This window comes from Curcuma longa, chromosome 3 (genome assembly GCF_044706935.1).
Source record: "Curcuma longa cultivar G26 ecotype Majalengka, Jawa Barat chromosome 3, ITB_CL_G26_1.1, whole genome shotgun sequence".
NCBI classification, from domain to species: Eukaryota; Viridiplantae; Streptophyta; class Magnoliopsida; order Zingiberales; family Zingiberaceae; genus Curcuma; species Curcuma longa.
The window spans coordinates 12,830,458-12,850,485 of NC_133863.1; the positions used below are offsets into that span (position 1 = coordinate 12,830,458).

At 34.1% G+C, this 20,028-nt stretch overlaps 2 protein-coding genes and 2 non-coding genes across 4 annotated transcripts; all 4 read right to left on the bottom strand.

Moving 5' to 3' along the window:
- Positions 1-4,791: 4,791 nt before the first annotated feature.
- On the bottom strand, positions 4,792-8,328 carry LOC141823230 (rRNA 2'-O-methyltransferase fibrillarin 1). Its single transcript, XM_074710495.1, has 6 exons — positions 8,173-8,328; positions 8,000-8,095; positions 7,290-7,367; positions 7,012-7,188; positions 5,263-5,331; positions 4,792-5,133 (listed from the first exon to the last, which is right to left on the bottom strand). Exons 1-6 carry the CDS (start codon positions 8,311-8,313, stop codon positions 4,945-4,947), a joined length of 750 nt encoding a protein of 249 aa, XP_074566596.1. The 5' UTR covers positions 8,314-8,328; the 3' UTR covers positions 4,792-4,944.
- On the bottom strand, positions 5,744-5,816 carry LOC141825830 (small nucleolar RNA snoR60). Its single transcript, XR_012601578.1, has one exon. It is a non-coding gene; the product is annotated as a small nucleolar RNA snoR60 (small nucleolar RNA).
- Positions 6,530-6,601, bottom strand: LOC141825829 (small nucleolar RNA snoR60). Its single transcript, XR_012601577.1, has one exon. It is a non-coding gene; the product is annotated as a small nucleolar RNA snoR60 (small nucleolar RNA).
- Positions 8,329-9,744: 1,416 nt separating the features above from the next.
- LOC141824449 (7-hydroxymethyl chlorophyll a reductase, chloroplastic) lies at positions 9,745-19,421 on the bottom strand. The gene is made up of 19 exons (XM_074711742.1): positions 19,243-19,421; positions 19,060-19,168; positions 18,867-18,951; positions 17,643-17,751; positions 16,879-16,963; positions 16,732-16,773; positions 16,500-16,578; positions 16,032-16,083; positions 15,870-15,932; positions 15,570-15,667; positions 15,347-15,382; positions 15,214-15,275; positions 12,871-12,898; positions 11,055-11,134; positions 10,739-10,808; positions 10,581-10,638; positions 10,378-10,439; positions 10,205-10,299; positions 9,745-10,124 (listed from the first exon to the last, which is right to left on the bottom strand). Exons 1-19 carry the CDS (start codon positions 19,325-19,327, stop codon positions 10,034-10,036), a joined length of 1,389 nt encoding a protein of 462 aa, XP_074567843.1. The 5' UTR covers positions 19,328-19,421; the 3' UTR covers positions 9,745-10,033.
- Between the last annotated feature and the right edge of the window lie 607 nt (positions 19,422-20,028).

Here is a 20,028-nt window from a genome sequence, read left to right on the forward strand (position 1 = left end):
AAAAGAGAGAGAGAGAGAGAGAGAGAGACTTTTGAACTCAGCAACGCAAGCGAGATACAACGAACCGAAGCAACCGGAACGGCGAGCTCTCCTCTAACATATTAAAACCAAGGCACAAATCAAAATCAACGGCTGCATCGCGGCAAACGTTGACGGGGACGATCCACGTCCGTCCGATCCAGCTCTTTGTTTCACTCCGCCACCGCTCCACAAGCGCAAGGCTAAACATGACGAGAGAATCCGCTGCCCGGAAACCAACACCAGACGTCGACATTTCGGGCCTCATGACTCGACACGTCTACTCCCTGATGCCGCTATAGTCCTGTGCGTAGTACGTAACAGGGAGGCAATCCTTGAAGTGCACCACGTGGCGTAACGTATGGCCACGGGCGGCGTGGAGCTGAGGGCCGCCCGTCGCTTTGCGTGCGCGGGCGCGCGCGCGTGCGTGCCGCCGTCAAATGTCAATGGTGATTCTCCCGCTACCTCAACCATTTTGACCCGCCGTCGTCAACGGTGCAACAAAATTACCTACGTAAAATTATTTTTATTATTTTTAAAATAAAATTAATGTGATAGTATACAAAAATAAAAATTATATTTAAAAATAAATAAAAAAAGAAGAAAAAAGGGAAAATGTAGGAGGAAATTGATATTAGAGTGATTTGTGGGAGGGATGAGGGAGAATAATAAATGAGTTGGATTAATGTGGTGCAGCTGGACCGGGGTGGCCCTGCATGGCTGTACGTGATAGCCCTACTCCATCTAATTCATTGCCTAACCATGTGCTTATGGAATATATATAACGCCATTAATTTATATATTCTAATTCATTGCCATTCATTTTATTTCCAACTTAATTACGATGGCATCTCAACATTTTCAAAATTTTCAAGGAGCATTCTTTTCATTTTTACTAAATACTTTTTTATTAGAAAATAATGTGAGTTTTACAAAAATAATAATAAAAACTTTGTTTTATTTCTATTTAAAATTAAACTTTGTAAGGAGCTAGCACGATGGACGACATAAGAAAGGGTGACACATCCCTTTCATTATTATTTTTTTAAAATAAAAAGTTTGGGGGAAATCTTACGGTTTGCCTAATAATTATGTTTTATTAGAGATATTAATGATGACATTTGTTGTTTGATCTAGACTAAAATTATAAAAAGGCAAACTATCGTAATGTTCATCCTATTTTGCGAATCAAACATCTCGCTAAAGTCTTAATTGATGAATCATATCGACCCAAAAAGATCTCGTGAGGGAGGAAAGTGTGGTCCATGGGATGGACGTGCACATGGCTCATGCAAAGGTAACATGGTGGCGCGATGAGTACGTTATGGGTTGATTGGGTTTGGTTCTTTACTCGAATAAGAAAAGTAGTTAGCTTTGAAGGGAAGAAGGACAAGGTGTAAGTGTGGATGTTTGGTTTAATTTTGGGAGTTAACTTTGTTCTACAAAAACAGGCGTGAAGTGTGATGTCAACACAAGAATTATAGTTGAGGAGTAGATGAAAGGAAAAAAAGAATTATTGTACTTTAATAATTTTTCCCACTCATGTGTTTCTATGAAAATGTCTAAATATATTGGAGTTTTTCAAAAATGAAAATATTTTCGATCAAAAAAAAGAATCTCTTGGAACTTTAGTCCTCCATCATAATTTAGAGAGATAAAAAATCTCAATAAGAAATGATGATATACCAACTAAACCAGTAGTTTTAAAACAAATTAGCCTTTTTTAAAAAATAATTGATGATAAATTGAGATTTAACGAGCTAGTTAAAAAACAATTAGCTAAAAAATTTATTTACCTTTTTTTAAATATATTATTAATTTCTATTAATTAATATTAATTTACCCATGTATATTAATTGTTTGACCGCACGCATCACTATATATATTATTCTTGTCCATCAATTTGTTGACTATCTTTCATAACTTATTCAAAATTAATTAAATTATTGAACATATTTATAAATTTCAAATCTTTATATTCAAGTTTATTTATGTCATTATCATTTTCTAAATCAGTTCCTACAAATAAATTTTTTAACATGGATACATACTCTTTTTACCCGGGTCTTCATATTATATATTTGATACAAAGTATGAGCATCATACATGGAATAATGATATTAAATTGTAGGAAAAGATGGAATTTATCACCCTCAACTGCCCTATAAAGTCGGCCTTACAATCATATATATGAGGAGATAAATTGAGAAGTTGTAGTTGGTCACTATGGAGAAGGATATTTTTTTTGACTTTATCGAGATTCGATCTTTATTCATTATATAATATCTATCCCACAATAATCAATTCAATTCTGCCAAATAAAGTATTAGAATCGTGACGGTTTGAAGAATCCATCAATGATCCTACCATTGCACTGTATCCTTAGGGGCATGTTTAGATAATTTTTATAGCAAAAGGTGATGACCCTCACTCAAGGGCTCCTCCGGACTGCTCCATACGATCTGAAAAGGAGGACAAACTATGAGAAACTTTGTCCAACACAACAGCCCTCAGCACGAGGGTATGTGAACCAACGAAACATTATGCGTGGTGGTAATTTTTTAGCAATGGAGAGTAGGAGATGACATAGAAGACATAACTAGTTGGTGTGGTGACGACAACTTGCACTTTCAAACACTTATCTTTATATATATGGATTTTTTTTACAAAATATTTTATTAATTAAAAAGAATAACCAAAAAGGAATAATCGAAAGTCTAAATGCAAAAGAGTAACAAGGCACATTGATTTCTTTCTTATTAATTTTTTTTAAAGAACATAAATAATAAAAACATTGCTAGACAATAATAATAATAATAATAATAATAATAAACATTACTTGACAAAGTTAGCAAAGCAAATTGTGTCTATACTTGGAAATAGGGACTTAAAAGAGAAGCTAACAACTTCACTAGAGAAGGAGTAAAATAATACAAATAGGAAAGCAAATAATGCAAAAGATAATAATTAAAGAAAAAAATAAAGATAAATTATATATTCGTGCATTTGTAATAAAAGAAAATACAATACCAAAATATTCAAGATTAATTATTTTATCCTCTAGACGAGTTAATTATCTTTTTTCCCCTTGATCAATATTAAGTACTTGGGTGGTTTAACAGTGGTGCTATGTCATCAGTGTAATCGTCGTTCATGTCGATTAGTTGACTCTTTTGCATAATTCATTCTATTCTATGCCAATTAAGTTGTTGGACATGTTCACAAGTTCCATAGCCTCATATTCAACTTTACTTATAACAAAGAATGATATATAGATCCACCTAGTCATCTCATTTTCATAGTATGTGATATGTTGCTTGCTTGAATCCATAGAAAAATAATGACATTAAGATTGGACTACAAACCTAACAATCACAATGACTGATCTCTCTCACTTGAGGTGAGCAAACCCTACAATTATGGAATGGTGAGCAATATCCAATACTCTTTGTTTTGTCGCTATATTCTCTAATCATATTCCCTAGCTATTTTGGGCTTGTAGTTATACTCTCTGATAAGAAATATTTTAGATTACTTACTCTTCGTGCCGTGCAAGTTTGGTGGAGAAAAGTGAATAGTTTTGTTGGCCATTCTTAAGTCCTTATCAACTATATATATGGCAACAAAACATCTCAATCTCACTTTTCAATCCATCTTTAAACACTAATGGCATGTCCTCAGAGCGTAATGCAGACGATAGACGTATGATATTTATAGTGTAACAATCAGAGATCGAATTTCGTAAGAACTCACAACTTAAAATTCACCTCACCATGCGCCTCCTGTCTATATATACATTTTTGATGTAACAATCAAGGGTCAAATCTCGCAAAGAACTCACAATCTATAATTCACCCTACCATATGTCTCCTACCTATGTATTTAAATTTATCTCCTTCCGTACCTGTGAAGTCGACTTTGAGAAGGCCGCTGAGATGACGGATCCACCTTTAAACCCTAATGGCATCAAAACTTTAAACAATGAGCAACCAATTAATAGTTATTTGTACATCAATTATCCGTACAAACAATAAGATACCCTTACAGGCACTACTATTGCTATATGAACCTCTCATACCCATTGAGCCAAGTCTAAGAGAGTTACTGAGGTGGCAAATCCATTTTTAAACAACATCAAAACTTTAACCAATGAGCCCCGAGAGCCTAGCAAGGTGATAATATTACCAAAGTGGCAATTTCACCTTTTACTACCAATATATATGAAACACACGAGTTGAACCTCTTCGACTCAACATATTGGTAAAGTTCCAAAGATACTACTTTAAAATAACAATCCTCTTCAACAAAAGATAAAATCCGCCATCCCAACGACTCCACAATCATTGAAGAGATAAATCAAAAAACTATAATTAACCACAATAAAAAATAACATTATCTCGACTTCGTCAAAATTTAATCTTTACCCGCTGCAACAAATTTACTGCACCATAACCAACTCATTTATGTTCGAAAACAAAATAACAATACTCAATATATTGCCATCTATGCCTAAAAGTCAATGTCAACAAAATTTTCTCAAGTAACATCAAGAAAACAAATAAACATCTTTTAAAATTATCATTGTACTATGATAATAATGTCAAAATTCTCTCCCTATTCCCCTCTTTTATGGCCTCTAAACCCATAAAAGCTTAGATTTATTATCATCCTCAGTAAGATTAATCTATTTTTTATTAAAAAATATTTACGTTTGAAATAACAAACTTTCAATTTTCCTAAGACCAGGAAGAAGTTAAAGCGAAGAGATCTAACCACAGGAATACATTTGAGTTCGCAATCTAAATACTTCCTAGGTAATAGGTACTACGATCCAAATGTTTACTCAGCATCCAAAAGAGAACAAGCTGAGACATGAACAAAAACAAACATGAACGATTCACGGAAATTTGGTAGCAATTGCAGGGATCAATCCTCAGCTTTCAGTGACTTCTTCTGTTTCGTAGGCATGCGATAGCTGCCGACAACACAGGCATGATCCCTTTCAAATGGTTCCAGTGTGACTTGCTCCGCCGGTTTGAATTGTTCCGCCTGCAGTTTCTTCACTTCTTGGGCGAAAACAGCCTCGGCAGGAACCGTGGAGTCGATGCAGTTGGCCTATAATACAGAGCAACAGACACATAACATGAGCACTGAATAGTTAGTTGCAATGCATTTCAATTCATGAGGCAGACCAGAATGATCATCGCATCGAAAGCATATAGATGAAAGTAAAATCAAGAGTACCTTAATTGAAATTACAAAGTGTCCACCGTTCTTCAAGAAATAAGAAGCATTCAGAGCTAAGATTCTTGCCTGCAGGAATACTTAAGATAATGAAAAACTTCCAAGAACAAGCGTAAGGATGGTAATATTGCAATTCAGAATGGTAACTAGTTTTTTTCCCTTAACAATGAATTGCTTCTTGCCTATCATCAGAGAACAACTCAGTCAGATTCCCTGGCAATTCACTTTGTTACATAGAATGACTAAGAGCTATAGCTCTTGTTAATTATGTTAATTTCATAAGAAATTGGCATAATAAATTTGCCAATGAGTTTGTTGTAACCAAAAATGGACAACAGATATATAAATTCAGAATGATGTTAATTTACAAATAATATTTACGCTAACTAAACGGATAAGAATATAAAGAAGTAACCCAAGAAAACTGACATGGAGGAAAATAAAGTTAGACACATCATGATTCACATAAGAAATGCCTATGAGCATTCAGAAACTCAGATCTGCATCATCCATGATGTCCTGAAGGGGAATCCGAGTAACTTCATCATATGCATGGAACTAATCAATTGAAATTGAAATAAATCTTAAAAAACAGAAAAAAGGTTCATACAATCTTAACTTGATGTTGAACAGTGCAGTTGTTACAAAATTTGATGTTTCCATTAGAAAAGTATAAGCAAAATAAAAAGTAATGACAGAACTCTAACATGCAAGATAAATTCAAGAAGGATAACAATCACTTCAACTGAAGCCAAAATCATTTTATCAATGCATAATATGAAAACCAACCAGCAAAACAATGTGACCACTATATTAATCTGTTAATAAAAAGAGAATGACATATGAGAACAGTAGAGAATAGTCCTCTGAACTCCAATCAAAATGCAGTTAACTCTACAAATCACAAATTAAAATATTATATTGGAATCAAGGTAAATGGCATGTTAAAAAACCCTAGTGCTACGATCCTTACCTGATCAGGCCAAGCACCACACATGAAGAGATAACATCAACCATGCCAACCAACTCCATTATGGGAATTACAAAGCATGTTTTTTAGCCATATTAAAGAGATCTCTATCACTTTAGTGCAAAATTTCCACCGCAAGAGAAAAGAAAGAAATAGCATAGGAAAACTTCACAAAACAAAAGGAAAATAAACTTAAAAATATAAAGATACACAAAATTTAATAATTGTATAATGTATATATAAACATATATATAGGATCCTATAAAAAACTAAACTCTCTTTGCAGAAATACCGATGTGCATCAGAGACTCGAATCTGCATCATCCATGATGTCCTGAAGGGGAATCCGAGTAACTTCATCATATGCGTCAAATTTCTCAATCAAAGTTGCAATAAAATCTTTAAAAATGAAAAATTAAATATCAAAGTACATCAAAACAAAAAACTTCCAAATATTAAACTGAACATCGTGGATTGTAACATGTTGGAATTTTATGGCAGTTAGAAAGCCATTCACTGAAATAAAATGAATGGAAGAAAACCCAAGATAACTCAGAATGATAACTTCAAGAAGGATATCAATATCTTCAACAAAGTCAAAATCATTTTATCCATACATCATCAAAGAAACACAAAAAAGAATAATATATGTCGCACAAAAAAGAATAATGGCAGAACTCCAATAAAAAAATCTAGTTAATACAAAAAACTACATATCATAATGAAAAAAGTTGTATCAATGTAATGGTATGCTGAACAACGAGTGCTAAAATCATTACCTGATCAGGCTGAGCCACATCTGAAAAGACAACATCAACCATGCCAACCAACATCCTATATCTAGCCGGATGTCTAGCATCCTCTATTATGGGAATTACATTGGTATGCTTTTTCGCCATGTTTACAAGATCCCTACCACTTCTATGTGAAAATTCCACTGCATACACAACTCCTGTCTGTGAACAGGCATTATAATGAGAAAAAACAATTTGAGTTGTTGTTTATACAATTAAATTAACACTAGAAAACAAAATATTCAGCAGATAGACAGACTTACAGGTCCAACAATGTCAGAAACATGAGACACCGTGGTCCCTGATGCAGCACCAAGATAAAGTACACGAGTTCCAGGAGCCTAAAATACAAAACATAGCATCAGCGTCAAAAGAATAAACCATAGAACAGAATATAGAACAATAAAGAAAACACCCATTAAAGAATCAGGTTCCATCTTGTGTTTAACAAACAGTCAAGAATGAATAATGAGATGGTCATAATCAAGTATTCCAGACTGCACCTACCACATAACACTTAATAAACCAACCAGATAAGCAATCATAAAAGAAAAAAAAAATATTAATCAAACTGGATGTTTTACAAAGCACATACAAAAAAATTTTCGAATTATATACGACTTCTCTGAGATTACTGCCTACTAATAGAGCTCAACAGCTTGCTCAAGCTGCAACAGGACATATCACAAATTCAAAACCCAGAGCAAAAAAGAATACCGAACAAAGAGAGACAAACAAGAAATCAGATGGACATAATCGAGCCATTATAATTCAACCACCAGAAAGAGAACAGCAAAAGAACTTTTTTAATGTCTAGTACACAGCCAATAGTATCTTTTTGCATACCAATAAGCATAAAAAAACCAATAACGTAGTCACTGACATAAACTTACTATAAGACCATCTAACTGCACCTTAATCAAAGATGAATGACTAGCAATCCAGTTGTTTTGAGTAATCATGGACAACTTACAATCCAAATGTTGTCCACGCCACTAAGTATAGCTGCTGCAAGTTTTGATCGGAACGGATTCCATATCCTGTACTCAACTTTCGTCCCATCTTCATTCTACAATGCAAAAAAGTTTAAATTTCACTCTAAAGACATCACAACGACGACATGCAATGTCATGACAGATGAACAACCTGAACAGAAATTCGCTTCTCGCCATAAACAGATTCACCAGGTACCATGTTCTTCGTGCAGAGTGCGTCTTCCTTCCCCTTAGCCACGAAAACTCCGTCATGCCTGTGTGGCTGGACGACGACCTTACTCCCTCCCTTCATCCCCCCACCGCGGCCTCCACCGCGTCCCCTTCCTCCCCTACCTCCTCGTCCACCGCCACGGCCCCTTCCGCCCCCACGGCCTTCACCACCTCCGCCTCGACCTCCCGCTCCTCTCCCCCTGCCTCTCCCTCTACCTCCATCGCTCCGGCCCCTGAAGCTACCACCGCCTGAGAAAATATCCGAAACAAACCACTTAGCATCAGTTTTCATCTGCACAAATTATCCAAGCTTTGAAAAAACAAAAGATGATTGCTTTAGCGATCACTAAAATGGAAGGGAGGCTTTGCGATGAGCGATGGCTCACCTCTTGGAGGTCTCATGTCGGCGGCTAGGAATTGTGCAACAAGGAGAAATAAGGTGGTGCGAAGGAGAGCCCAGGGAAGAAGCAATATATAGAGACAGAAGCTTAGGGTTTAGGGTTTTGGTGACGGACCAAGTGCGAGCGGGATGCGCAGTTGAATCGTGGCCATTGGTTGTGATCTTGTCGCAAAACCCATGACGAACCAAATCCATATTCCATTGCATGCGCCCATATTTCTAGGGCCGTAGATAAAGAACAAGTTTAGTGTTGAATTTATTTATATTGATTTAATATTAAAAATAAATAAATAAATAAATTTAAATAATGTATTAAATTAATTAAATAAATTTAAATATATATATTCAATTCATTAATGTTCATAAATAATATTTATAAATAATATTCATAAACAATATTAGTAAATATTCTTATCAACCTATTAAATTAAATAAAAAATTAAAATAAATAAATAAATTTACATAATCAAACTCAATATTTGATCAAATAAATTTACAGTATAAAAATTTTAAATAATTAAATAAATTTGAATTGAGAGCTTGATAACATCTAAATGAACTAAGCTCAAGCCAAACTTGAACTATGTTCAAACTCATAAAAAAGAAATTAAGCTAAATTTAACGTTTCAACGGTTTGATTCATTTTAGATTTGACTTAGTTTGATTTGACTTAACTTAATTATTTTATCAAACAAATTTGAATGAGCGATTGATTGTTAATAAAGAAGAATCATAATGAAAAAAAAACTACATATTTTGATAAATATAAAAATTGAGTAGGTATTTTGGATATTATGAAAACCTAATTACGTGGTTGAGTAAATGCCAATGAAACTAAGATGCTAGAGAAACGTGGAAGAGGAGAGAGCAAGAGGAGTTTAGCATGTGAAAGAGTTAGAGGACAAAAAAAGTTCATCTACCAACAACATTTATTTCTTCAACTTCTCTTCATCTCATACTAGGATAATAGATTAACTGCTGAAATCAATAATGGCAATCCTTATTTGTCCTTTACAACCATCAATTTGATTTTAGATGAATCAATTTTTGGTGGAAAAGAAAAGTCAAGCAATGCCTTTTTTGAAGTTTCTTCTCTCCGACTGCTCAATCTACAGGTTGTCTCCCCTCTCTGTCCCTTTCATTTGGATCGCTTTCCACCAAATAAACGCACCGTCAATGCAACTGTGATCGAGAGACAGACTTATCGTCAAATAAACAACTAATTCTCTGGATGCAAATCTAGATTCACATTTATATACGTAGCAAAACCTTCATTGATCCAGAAATATTATCAGCCTTTCAGAACCAAAATTAAAAAATTTTAAACTGTACAGGATCTTCATCATGCTTTAAAACCTAATCACTATGGACCACAACAGGTGATCATAACTCCAAACACAGGTCAATCCCCAGAAAGCATAAGATCAATACTTGCATCTTCATTATAGCTTTCTACAATTTTCTTTGCATATGAGGGGATGTGCCTTTCAGCCCTGCAAGGATTGAAGCAATGGTATATCAAGGGTTTCCTTATCATAACATTCTATCAAATGATAATCATGAGGATTCTTACCTTTCTTTCCCCCATAGTCGATACACATACAAGTAATTCCTTATTGTGTGATAATCCAATGAATAGCGAGCAAACTCCAGACCTTTGGGGCCGATCTGAATTACAACAAATGCAGGTGTCATCTTCATCTTGAACATGATAGGGCCAGGATGTGTAAAGTATGGTAGACTCACCAGATTAAGCAGGAAAGCAATGACATTCCCAACAAACTTAGGAGCTGGTTGAGGACCTTTGCCTGAGTGTTAAAATTGAGATGGATGGTAAGTCTCTAAATCAGGTTTTACTATACATCTGAAATATGGATGCAAGTGAAATTACATAGTTCATAGTTAAAGCACAAGGCATGATGCACAACACAAATGGACCAATAACTTACCAGCTTTTACTTTATCATCAGCCTTCACAGTCTCCATGACAAATGGTTTTCGATAACCCTGAAAATAGTTATTCATGAATGATAAAGAACTATCAGCATGAATTTTTATGGTTGTATGGGCTAATTATCCTATATTCCAAAAGAGCCATCTGACATACACTCGTGGTAGTTGGAGTGATCTCTAAAAGCTTCTCAACGAGTTCTAGCATCTCCCTCCCTTTTTCATTCCTGACATATATGGAAGCACCAACAAGCTGGTAAGAGATATTTGTCTATGGAACTACTTTACGTAAAGCTTGTTCTGAAACTTTCAGCTTCTATTGGCAGACGACTCGAAAACGAACTAAAAGAGAATGCTGCAACAAGTTCATTACTTTGTCTATGAAACTTTCTCGCAATAAGTTCATTATATATGCATTTCAAGGATTAAGAATGCTCCAATTCATGTAATGTACATGACCATTTTCACATTACCTAACAGTGATGTATTGTGGATGCTCAGTCATGCTTACCCCAGAGTATTTTGGAACACCCATATATCCCACAACCAAGTCCTGCAGTTTTTTTCAACAAATTGTGAGAAATGGTAAATTTAATGTCCCAGTTTTCTTGGCAATAGCTGAAAGATATATCAAACATCACTGCATCTTACTGGTACTAGCATAAAACTCAAGTGCACAGAAATAATTCCTCTTAGGAAAAACTTAATTAAAAGTCATTCTCACATAAAGTTTTGATCAAGCTGAGCCCTCAAAGAAAGCTTGCTAAGTTGCAAATAATATAGCTGGTTCTCCTCAATCACATTCAGCTGTATGTCTTAGACGAGATGAAATGGTTCCAAATGATTATGATATTGCTGATTAGGACTGTATAGGGCTGTGATGTTAAGGAGAGAAGGAAATGAGAAAAGAAGGTGAATTACGATATTGCTGATTTAGGGCTTTGATTGAAGGTGTCACAAGGAAAAGAAAGAAAAAAGATAGAATAGAAGAAGAGGGAAAAGGACAAAGCCCATAATATAGACAAGATAATATAGACAAGAATAAAAAAAAAGAAATTTTAAAAGATGAAGGTGGTAGAGAGAGAAAGAAAAGAAATTATATCTTTGATGCCATATCAAAATTAAAAATTATATTAACTAAAAAGAATTATCAAATATATGGGCTGCTAACTCCTTTTATCTTCAGAAAACCCTGGAAATTCTAGTAGATTTTTCTAAACTTCTAAACTGACTCATAAAAAACTAACTTGCATGCAAACTAGCTACTATCATCTCTCATAATCAATAGAATATTTCAGCTTATACATAACTTAGCTCAAAAAGTTATAATCAAATTTTAAAAGAGCTGATCTATCTTTAAAAACTATGATAAACTTTTAAAAGCTAAAAATATATAGAATTAAATTCTATTTTAAAAGAAATTTCTAACTTGATTCCTAATGTTTAACCTGCAGCGCTTAATCAAGTCAAGCAATTATAAGATTAGCTAGTCAAAGAAATCGAGACAAAACATTTGAAGGAACCTTGGACAACCATTCATTGAGTTAAGCTCCATATGACTTGAACCTACATTAACCAACACTAGCGTGAAATATTTTAAATGGTTATTTCTATTTTTATACATGTGATTAATAAGGGTGTTAAGCGTCAACTCGAAGTGTGGATGTTGGAGTGTTGGTGCCAAGTATTGTTATAATTATGAAGAGTCCAAGTATCAAAGGCTTGGACTGACTAACCCATTTGTAATCTATGCTTCTTTGCTTGATCTCAACCAACACCTATGATACCACAACAGTTATAGAAAATACAATAAACAAGTATGCAACAGCAACTTTTTCTAGCATACATAGAAGAATCTTTGCACAAGGATTAACTAATGAGGTGTCCCTTAGCAAAGATGGGAATCTAGGAAGCATTAGGCTAAATGAGTACTCTTATACTATTAATGCTTGACTATTCCTAATAAGGGTTGTATGAAATGACACAAGAGCAATTAGCTAGTATCAATGGAACCTGAAGCAATTTATGAATAAAGCACTGAAAGGAAGCTGATGACATAGTCATTCCATGCAGCACCCAAACAACAAGAGTTACAAAACAATTAGAGAAAAAAAATACCTTCCAATGATTTTGTTGGCATCCTCATAACAGAAGAGGATATGATTAAGCACTAAAATTAACACACTAACTAAATTGTTTCCAAGTTTTCACATGAACAGCCATTTCAGCAATTCAAATTCAAAAATCAACAATAAAAAAATATTTCCAATCCAGAATTACAAGACTTACTGCTAATGCATTCGTGTAATCAAAGCAGCTGCAAGACATACAAACCAACAATTAGAATACTACTTATACCAAATCCTTAAATCAAAGAGTAGGTTATGGATTGTTATGTGCTTTGAGCGAAAAGCCTCAAAATGAAATCATTCATCAATAGCTTACATGGTCAAGCAAATCACGCATAGGAGATAGCCAACTACTTGGAGCATTAGAAGAATAATGAATTCTTGATTAAGAATACATAACTGAGGACATGACAAGAATTTCAATGGAAACCATGATCTAGATGGAGTGTACTACTGTTCTCACTTGCACGATCATGAAAGCTGGTTTTCTGAGTAGTATTTGCTTTTACATAAAAACCAACCCTCTAACAAGATAAAGAAAAGGGTAGTCAGAGTTGAAGAACATAATTAGACCATATGTTAATTTTTAAATGGATTTTTGAGATCTATGTGTTTCACATACCCAAGTTTAATGATGATAATGAAGCCATTATAGTGAAATTATTATTTTTCATATATCGGTTTCTTTCCTCTTATCTTTCTTTCTTAAAACACGATGAATCATTATTGAGTTTTTATTTATAGGCAAAGAAAGTATATAACTCTTTTTGATTTTGTGCATCCATCACGTATAATATATTATGTTTACATGGATGAATGGGTTAATTTTATTAATAAGTTCCATTATATGAAGTTTTTCATTTTTGGTTTATGTTTTTAAATTTTTTAGGTCATTTATTTAGTCACCAAATGGTAACTATTTAACATTCTTCCAATTGACCTAAAAATTGGATAAAACTAACACTTAAGATGTAATTATGATGCATTACAAACTTAAATATCAAAAATTCAAACTACTAAAACATCATAATTAGTCCAATACGATAAATGCTAAATGTGGGTAATATTCATCGTTCCATATACCACAAGCACTAGTATCTTATCATATTATACCTAAAAATGACACAATTTTATAGGAATTCATCATGTTATAATAAATTCATGTTTACATCATAACCACAAACTAAAAATGGTGCATATAAAAACACATAAGTGATTTCAAAGTGTCAACTTTATTGGTGCAATTATGCTAATATGTGATTGACATGTGGTTTTGATTTTAATGTTTAGACGGTTTAAGTTTGGAAGATAATTATTGATCTCATGTGTGTGTGCCAAGTGTGGAGGTGCAGGAAACTTAACACGTGTAGCGGGTGCAACAAATGGAAATCCAAGGAGATCAACAAAGATCAAATACTTGGCACATGGAAAACACTTGGCATGCAGAAAACACAAGTTAAAGACAAGATTAAGTTATAGTTGGTCAAGGAGACTGAATGCTAGGCATATGAAATCTAGGTAGATGAAGCCCCGGAAGCAAGGTGTTTCTAGGCATGGAAGACTTTGAAGGAAGCAACTTTTGGCGTGATAAAGTGGCATAGAGAGCCTCTTAGCATGAATATAAACTCCACGAGGAAGACTTTTAGTGTACATGTGCATTGGGGATGAAAGGAATTAGAGTTAGATGCAAACTCAATCTTAGAAGTGACTAGAGTCAAACTACCAATCGACTAATTTGAGAACACAATCGATTGGTATGTAGTCAACTCAACGGAGGAGTCAACTTAGGACTAAAAAACTCCTAAGATATTTTTGTACGACTAGAAAGTTGACTAGTCAGTCAACTGCTGAGCCATCTGGTTACAGAACTAGTTGACTGATGGTCAATAGTAACAAGCCAAAAGCAAGATGATGGTCAAGATACTTATACCTACAAGCTAAGTAGTTGATTAATGGTCACAATTAGTCAACTGATGTGGCCATTGGCTATCAAATCAACTAATGAGCCAACTGATGATGAAGAAGTTGTTGGTTGATCGTTAGAAAAGGTTTGTTTTGAAGATAGACTTCAAACTGAAAGTTGTGGCTATATATATGGACTTAAGAAGGAAAGAACCTAATCATATATACCATGTATCATAAGGTTTAAATTGTAATTTTACCTTGATAATAATAAACATCATGATACATACTTTTTTGATGAAAAATACAATTTAGATTTTATAGTTGGACAACAAAATCCTCTCAGGTTCACAAATATAACTCAATCAAGGAAACACAGTTTGCAAATCTTACATATCAAATTTACTCAATTTAGGGTTGGTTTGTAACTTAGGCTCCATAAATGCTCATTAAGGTTAAGCAATTAGGAGCCAAAATATAGAGCAATGTGCTAGACATCTGTGAGAATCCAGAAACACAAATCCTAGCAAAATACAAGGATAATAGCTGACCAAACAGAAGAGTAGCATTGTTGATGCCTAAATGGAAAGAAATGAATGACCTGTAGCAGGATGGTGCAATAACATCAACTAGTTCATTTGCTGGCAGGGAGAAGTAAGGAACCTGTTTTCAAGGGTAAAAACAGTCAGTGATCTATATAGCACAGGAAGGTTTATCACCCAAGAGAAATTTACCTCCTCAATGTGGCCATCTATATGCTTTAGATGAACCTGTAAGAATACTTGATTATTTAATACACAATGGTGTAATCTAGTGTTCACAACTTTGTCTGTTCATAACATTATCATTGACAAAAGAATTAATCTAATGCAAGAAAGATGAGTCTTTTCCTATTACTACATAAAACAATGAAGTGAAGTTTATATATGATTGCTGTGTAAAAAAAAAAAACAAAACCTTGTAATCTTGCATGAATTCATAATGCAAGACTGTATCAGGGTCACAGCTAGCTGCTTTCAAGAACTTTTCTAGGCCTTCCCGAGTTCCATTGTCAACTATAATCAAAAGGTCAAGAAAATCATTATTTTGCATTGCGTCTACTTTTACAAAAAAAAAATCCAAAATATAACTGATTTTTTAGCTGGAAAAAGATAGGCCAGTCTCTAGTAATTCAGAATCATTTGTTCAATATTAACTAAAATTTCACACAACATTAAATAAAAGTAGAAACTGAAGCTGTATGAAATTGACAAATACCACAATTGGTGCCGAGCACATAAAGCTTGTCCAAGTTAAGATATTTCTCAACAGATCTTAATGCTGCATTAAGAAATCAATCTGCATCTCAATAGTGATCAGTTATCACAAAGCACAGATTACAAGGACTACACAAAGACTGATCAGGAACAAGTTAAATACCTTGCACTTGGCAACCAACTCCACAGAAAAGAAGACGTTTCACTCCTGCAGCCTGATAAAAGAGAAGCACAAAACTTGGTAAAACTAGTTTATCAAATGTTATCGATAGTATCTGCTAGATTATACCTTATTATAAATTCTCAGGTCTCAAACCAGACATGTATTGTGCATCAAAGAAGAATCAACAGATATTTGCTAAGAAGATACATAATATTTGAAAGTATATGAAATTTCAGTAATGATAACAGAAAAACATCATCAATCATTTATGTAGTATAATAAAAATTATAGCGTTTCAAAGGGAAATTGATTTTACTGTGTTAGTGAAAATCCTACAAGGGCTCATTCTGAACTATTGATTTATTGTATTTAGCAAAATGTATCTGAAACCAGTGAGGCTAATTAAGAAAGGATGGCATGTAAGATAATTAAATAGAACATATTTAAAGAAAGAGAAAATCACAATACCTCTACAAGGGCAAGGGTGTTGAGGTTAGGAGATAATGTGGGCTTTACACCTTTTGCTGCATAAACTTCTTCTGGGGTCCTAACCAAACAAGTTCCACTAATCAGGAACAACAGTGAACTCTTGAAGATTGCACATCAGTTGAACATCTTCAACCATGCAAATAAAAGAATAAAGATCATACAAATAAATGTGAATCATAGGTGATTTAACTGCATGTGATAAAACTCAGACCTAGCTAAAATTGGTCTTGGAGAAAGCCTGTCGTCTGGATCACTGCAGAATTTGAAGCAGGTGTATTTGTCAGTAAATAGCACATCTTAATGAATGGTTGAACAAGCTAAGAATTTGGCTTGAATAAAGAGTAATTTGACATACAACCTTTGCACACAAATAACAGCATCTACGATATTTGCTTTAAGCATTTCTACAGCAATTGTTGTTACAATCCCAGTCCATTGTGCTCCTAGAGATAAAACACGGTACAGATGAACAGTCATGATTTCATTAAATTTATCCAATGATAGTAACATCCTCTAGTGTAAAGGAAAATAGAGTTAGTAAAATAACATCTTCAAAATAGTAAATCATTCATAAGATGCAAATATAATTGTCTTTGCATATAATGAGTTACCCAGAATCCCAGATAATGTATTGTTCATATTACTTGCATGCGACACCTAAAAATAATCTTAGAAACCAATTACATTTGGAAAAAAATCTGAAGGCTCCCTAAACTCCTACTAAAGATAATAAGGAAATGTGTCACCTGAAGCAAAGGGAAGACTAATACAATCCAGTTGGGGAATAATCAGAAATTAAGCTGAGAACAGCCTTTCGCTGTTAGTAAAAATAGAAGTCATTAGACATCTTCTAAGGCATCTTCGTGCTTGGACTGGAACTATAATGGTGGTTTTAGGATATGTGAAACTACAATATATTTCCATGCAAGATTTAAAATTTCGAACATGCCGAAATTTCAGTTTATGACTGCTGCAACAATAGGATTTCGGTACTGTATCGTGACATGCTGATATGATTTCAGTATTTTTTTTAAAAATATAAATGTATTAATTAAAAAATATTTTTATTAATATTCGAGTTTTCTTTACCTTCAAATTGAAATTATGAAGATAGATCAGTACCTTCTACAGGTTTTATCTTCTTAGCATACAGCAGTTGCTGATGAACCCCAAAATACATATCATCAGATTCTGTGGTTCTCCCTCTTCCATGTACTCTTGGTTCCAGAACCTGAAGAAGAAATATTTTTGTTGAATATTAAGCACACTATCACTAAAATCTTGAATGTTTGGTCATATGTTCAAGTTACAAACTGATAAACATTGAAATATTTTTTCAAACATTCTCATGATTTCAATCTATTGAAATATCAAGCTTTAAAGAAGTAACATGGCACCGTTGTTATAAGTCAAGGATAGCAACAACAACAACAAAAAATCTATGCTTCTTTTGAAGAATAGAATGAAGGGGAGCCTTGGCGCAACGGTAAGGTTGCTGCCATGTGACCTAGAGGTCACGGGTTCAAATCCTGGAAACACAAGGCAAGGTAAGGCTGCGTACATCCTTTCCCCGGACCCCGCATGGCGGGAGCTTCGTACACCGGGCTGCCCTTTTTCTTTTCTTTTGAAGAATAGAATATCAGCAAAATCTATCATTAGGTATCAAGTATTAAGTAACATGACGCCATTGTTATAAGACAAGGATAGAAAAATTAAAAAAGAAAAAGAAAAACTATGCTTCAATTGGAGAATAATATACCAGCCGAAATCCATCATTTTCAAGGTTACAACTCCATTAACCCATCCTCAAGCCAAAACCACATATCAACTTACTGAAACAGTAGTATTTTCGTTTTCTGAAATGTACTCAGAACTCAGAAGAATACCACACTGAACAGTAGAAATAAGTAGCGCACGGGATGACCAAATGTAGTGAACAAACCTAACGTATGGATAATGCAATAACCATAGAATCCAGAGGAATCCACAGAAATACCTCGCTAACAATTAATGCCGACAAGTTATTGAAAAGGGTGAACACAGAAAGTAACAAGCCAAATATATGAAATGATACCAACAAACGTAGAAGCAAAAGAAATTGAAACCAGTTACAACACCGGGCAAGAGTGGCACAGATTGTTCATTTGTGAGTTATCTCTGTAAACATATAAAATTCAAAATGTTATCCCAAAATTAGAAGATGAAAAGATCGTAAGCGATTATATTATTTTAAAAAAACGTAACTAGAATGGCTATTCCCAACTAGCTATGCTCCGTAGTGAATTTAGAACAAATAAACAATGCTCAGTAAAAAAACACACTCGACGGAAAATCTGGAAGGATCACCTCGATCCGGGACATGCCATCGCCTAAGAAAGCGCAGGCATCCTTCACGTGGGCAATGTAGTAGGTATCGCAGAGCCCGCAACGACTGGCCAAAACGACATCAACGGCGTGTAGAACCCGATCAATGAAGGATAACAAAGAAGGAGAAACAACAATCGGGTAAATGAATAAACAATCTAGAGGGATGCATTACCTGCAGTGATCCTTTGCGGGGTATACGCCGCCAGGACGGATGGGCTTGGATCGCTTCCGCCAGTCGTCCTTCAACTTCGAGGAAGGATTAGACTTGGAGGTTTCCTTATCTAAACCGAAGATTGATCAGAAAAAAAGAATCGTGGTAAAGAATATAAAAAAGGAAAAGAAGAAGGGATGCTACCTGCCGGTGAAGAAGCGGAGCAAGTGATGGGGAAAGGAAGGGCGAAGGAGGAAGAGCAATAAGACGCCATGGACAAAGCGGCCATAGATGACGGCGTCAGCGAGGGAGGAGAGGAGGACTCACTGGAGGAGGAGCAGGAGTAGACTAGCAGCTCTCCTCGTCTGCTCTGGCGTTATCGTGTTCCGTGAGTGAGCAAGCAAGCTGCTGCTGGAGCGTGTGGCTGGAAAGAGTTGGACACCATCTGTAGCCTTTTTTTTAATAAGTGTTTAATTTTTAAAATCCGATTAATTCAGATAGTCGATCTGATCTTTAAAAAGAAAATTTATTGATAATTGAAATAAATATTAATATCATAAAAATTTTAAATTCTTAAATATAATATATTTTAAATAAAATTTAAATTATTGTTGTTTAATAAATTTGTCATTTAAACTATTTTCAAATAGAAGATATGACCAATCAAATCAGATTTGATCTATAAATTGTTATGTACGAATTAAATTGATTAAATGTTGAAAATGAATGGATAGAACTGACAGAAATTTCTATGGTCTCCTTTTTTTTCTTTCTCTGTTTTAATAATTCAAGCTTTCTTCTAATTATAAACGGATGATTAAATATCATCTTAGTTCTATTATAAACGCATGATTAAATATAATTAGATTAAAAAATCATATAAAATAATTTTTATTTTTTATTAAAAGAATTATAATAAACAAAACTAATTAAGTTATATTATATAAAACTTATTAATATTTTTTTTAAATACATTACTTTCGATCAAAT

Excerpts from the sequence above, each read along its gene's own strand:
- LOC141823230 (XM_074710495.1), bottom strand. The coding sequence starts at position 8,313 with ATGAAGGGAGGGAGTAAGGTCGTCGTCCAGCCACACAGGCATGACGGA. Across the intron at positions 8,096-8,172 it reads AGAAGCGAATTTCTGTTCAG|AATGAAGATGGGACGAAAGT; the intron begins GTTGTTCATCTG and ends TTTGCATTGTAG. Across the intron at positions 7,189-7,289 it reads TTTCTGACATTGTTGGACCT|ACAGGAGTTGTGTATGCAGT; the intron begins GTAAGTCTGTCT and ends GCCTGTTCACAG.
- LOC141824449 (XM_074711742.1), bottom strand. The coding sequence starts at position 19,327 with ATGGCCGCTTTGTCCATGGCGTCTTATTGCTCTTCCTCCTTCGCCCTT. Across the intron at positions 15,668-15,869 it reads TGTGCTCGGCACCAATTGTG|TTGACAATGGAACTCGGGAA; the intron begins GTATTTGTCAAT and ends TTTTGATTATAG. Across the intron at positions 15,276-15,346 it reads TAGATGGCCACATTGAGGAG|GTTCCTTACTTCTCCCTGCC; the intron begins GTAAATTTCTCT and ends CCTTGAAAACAG.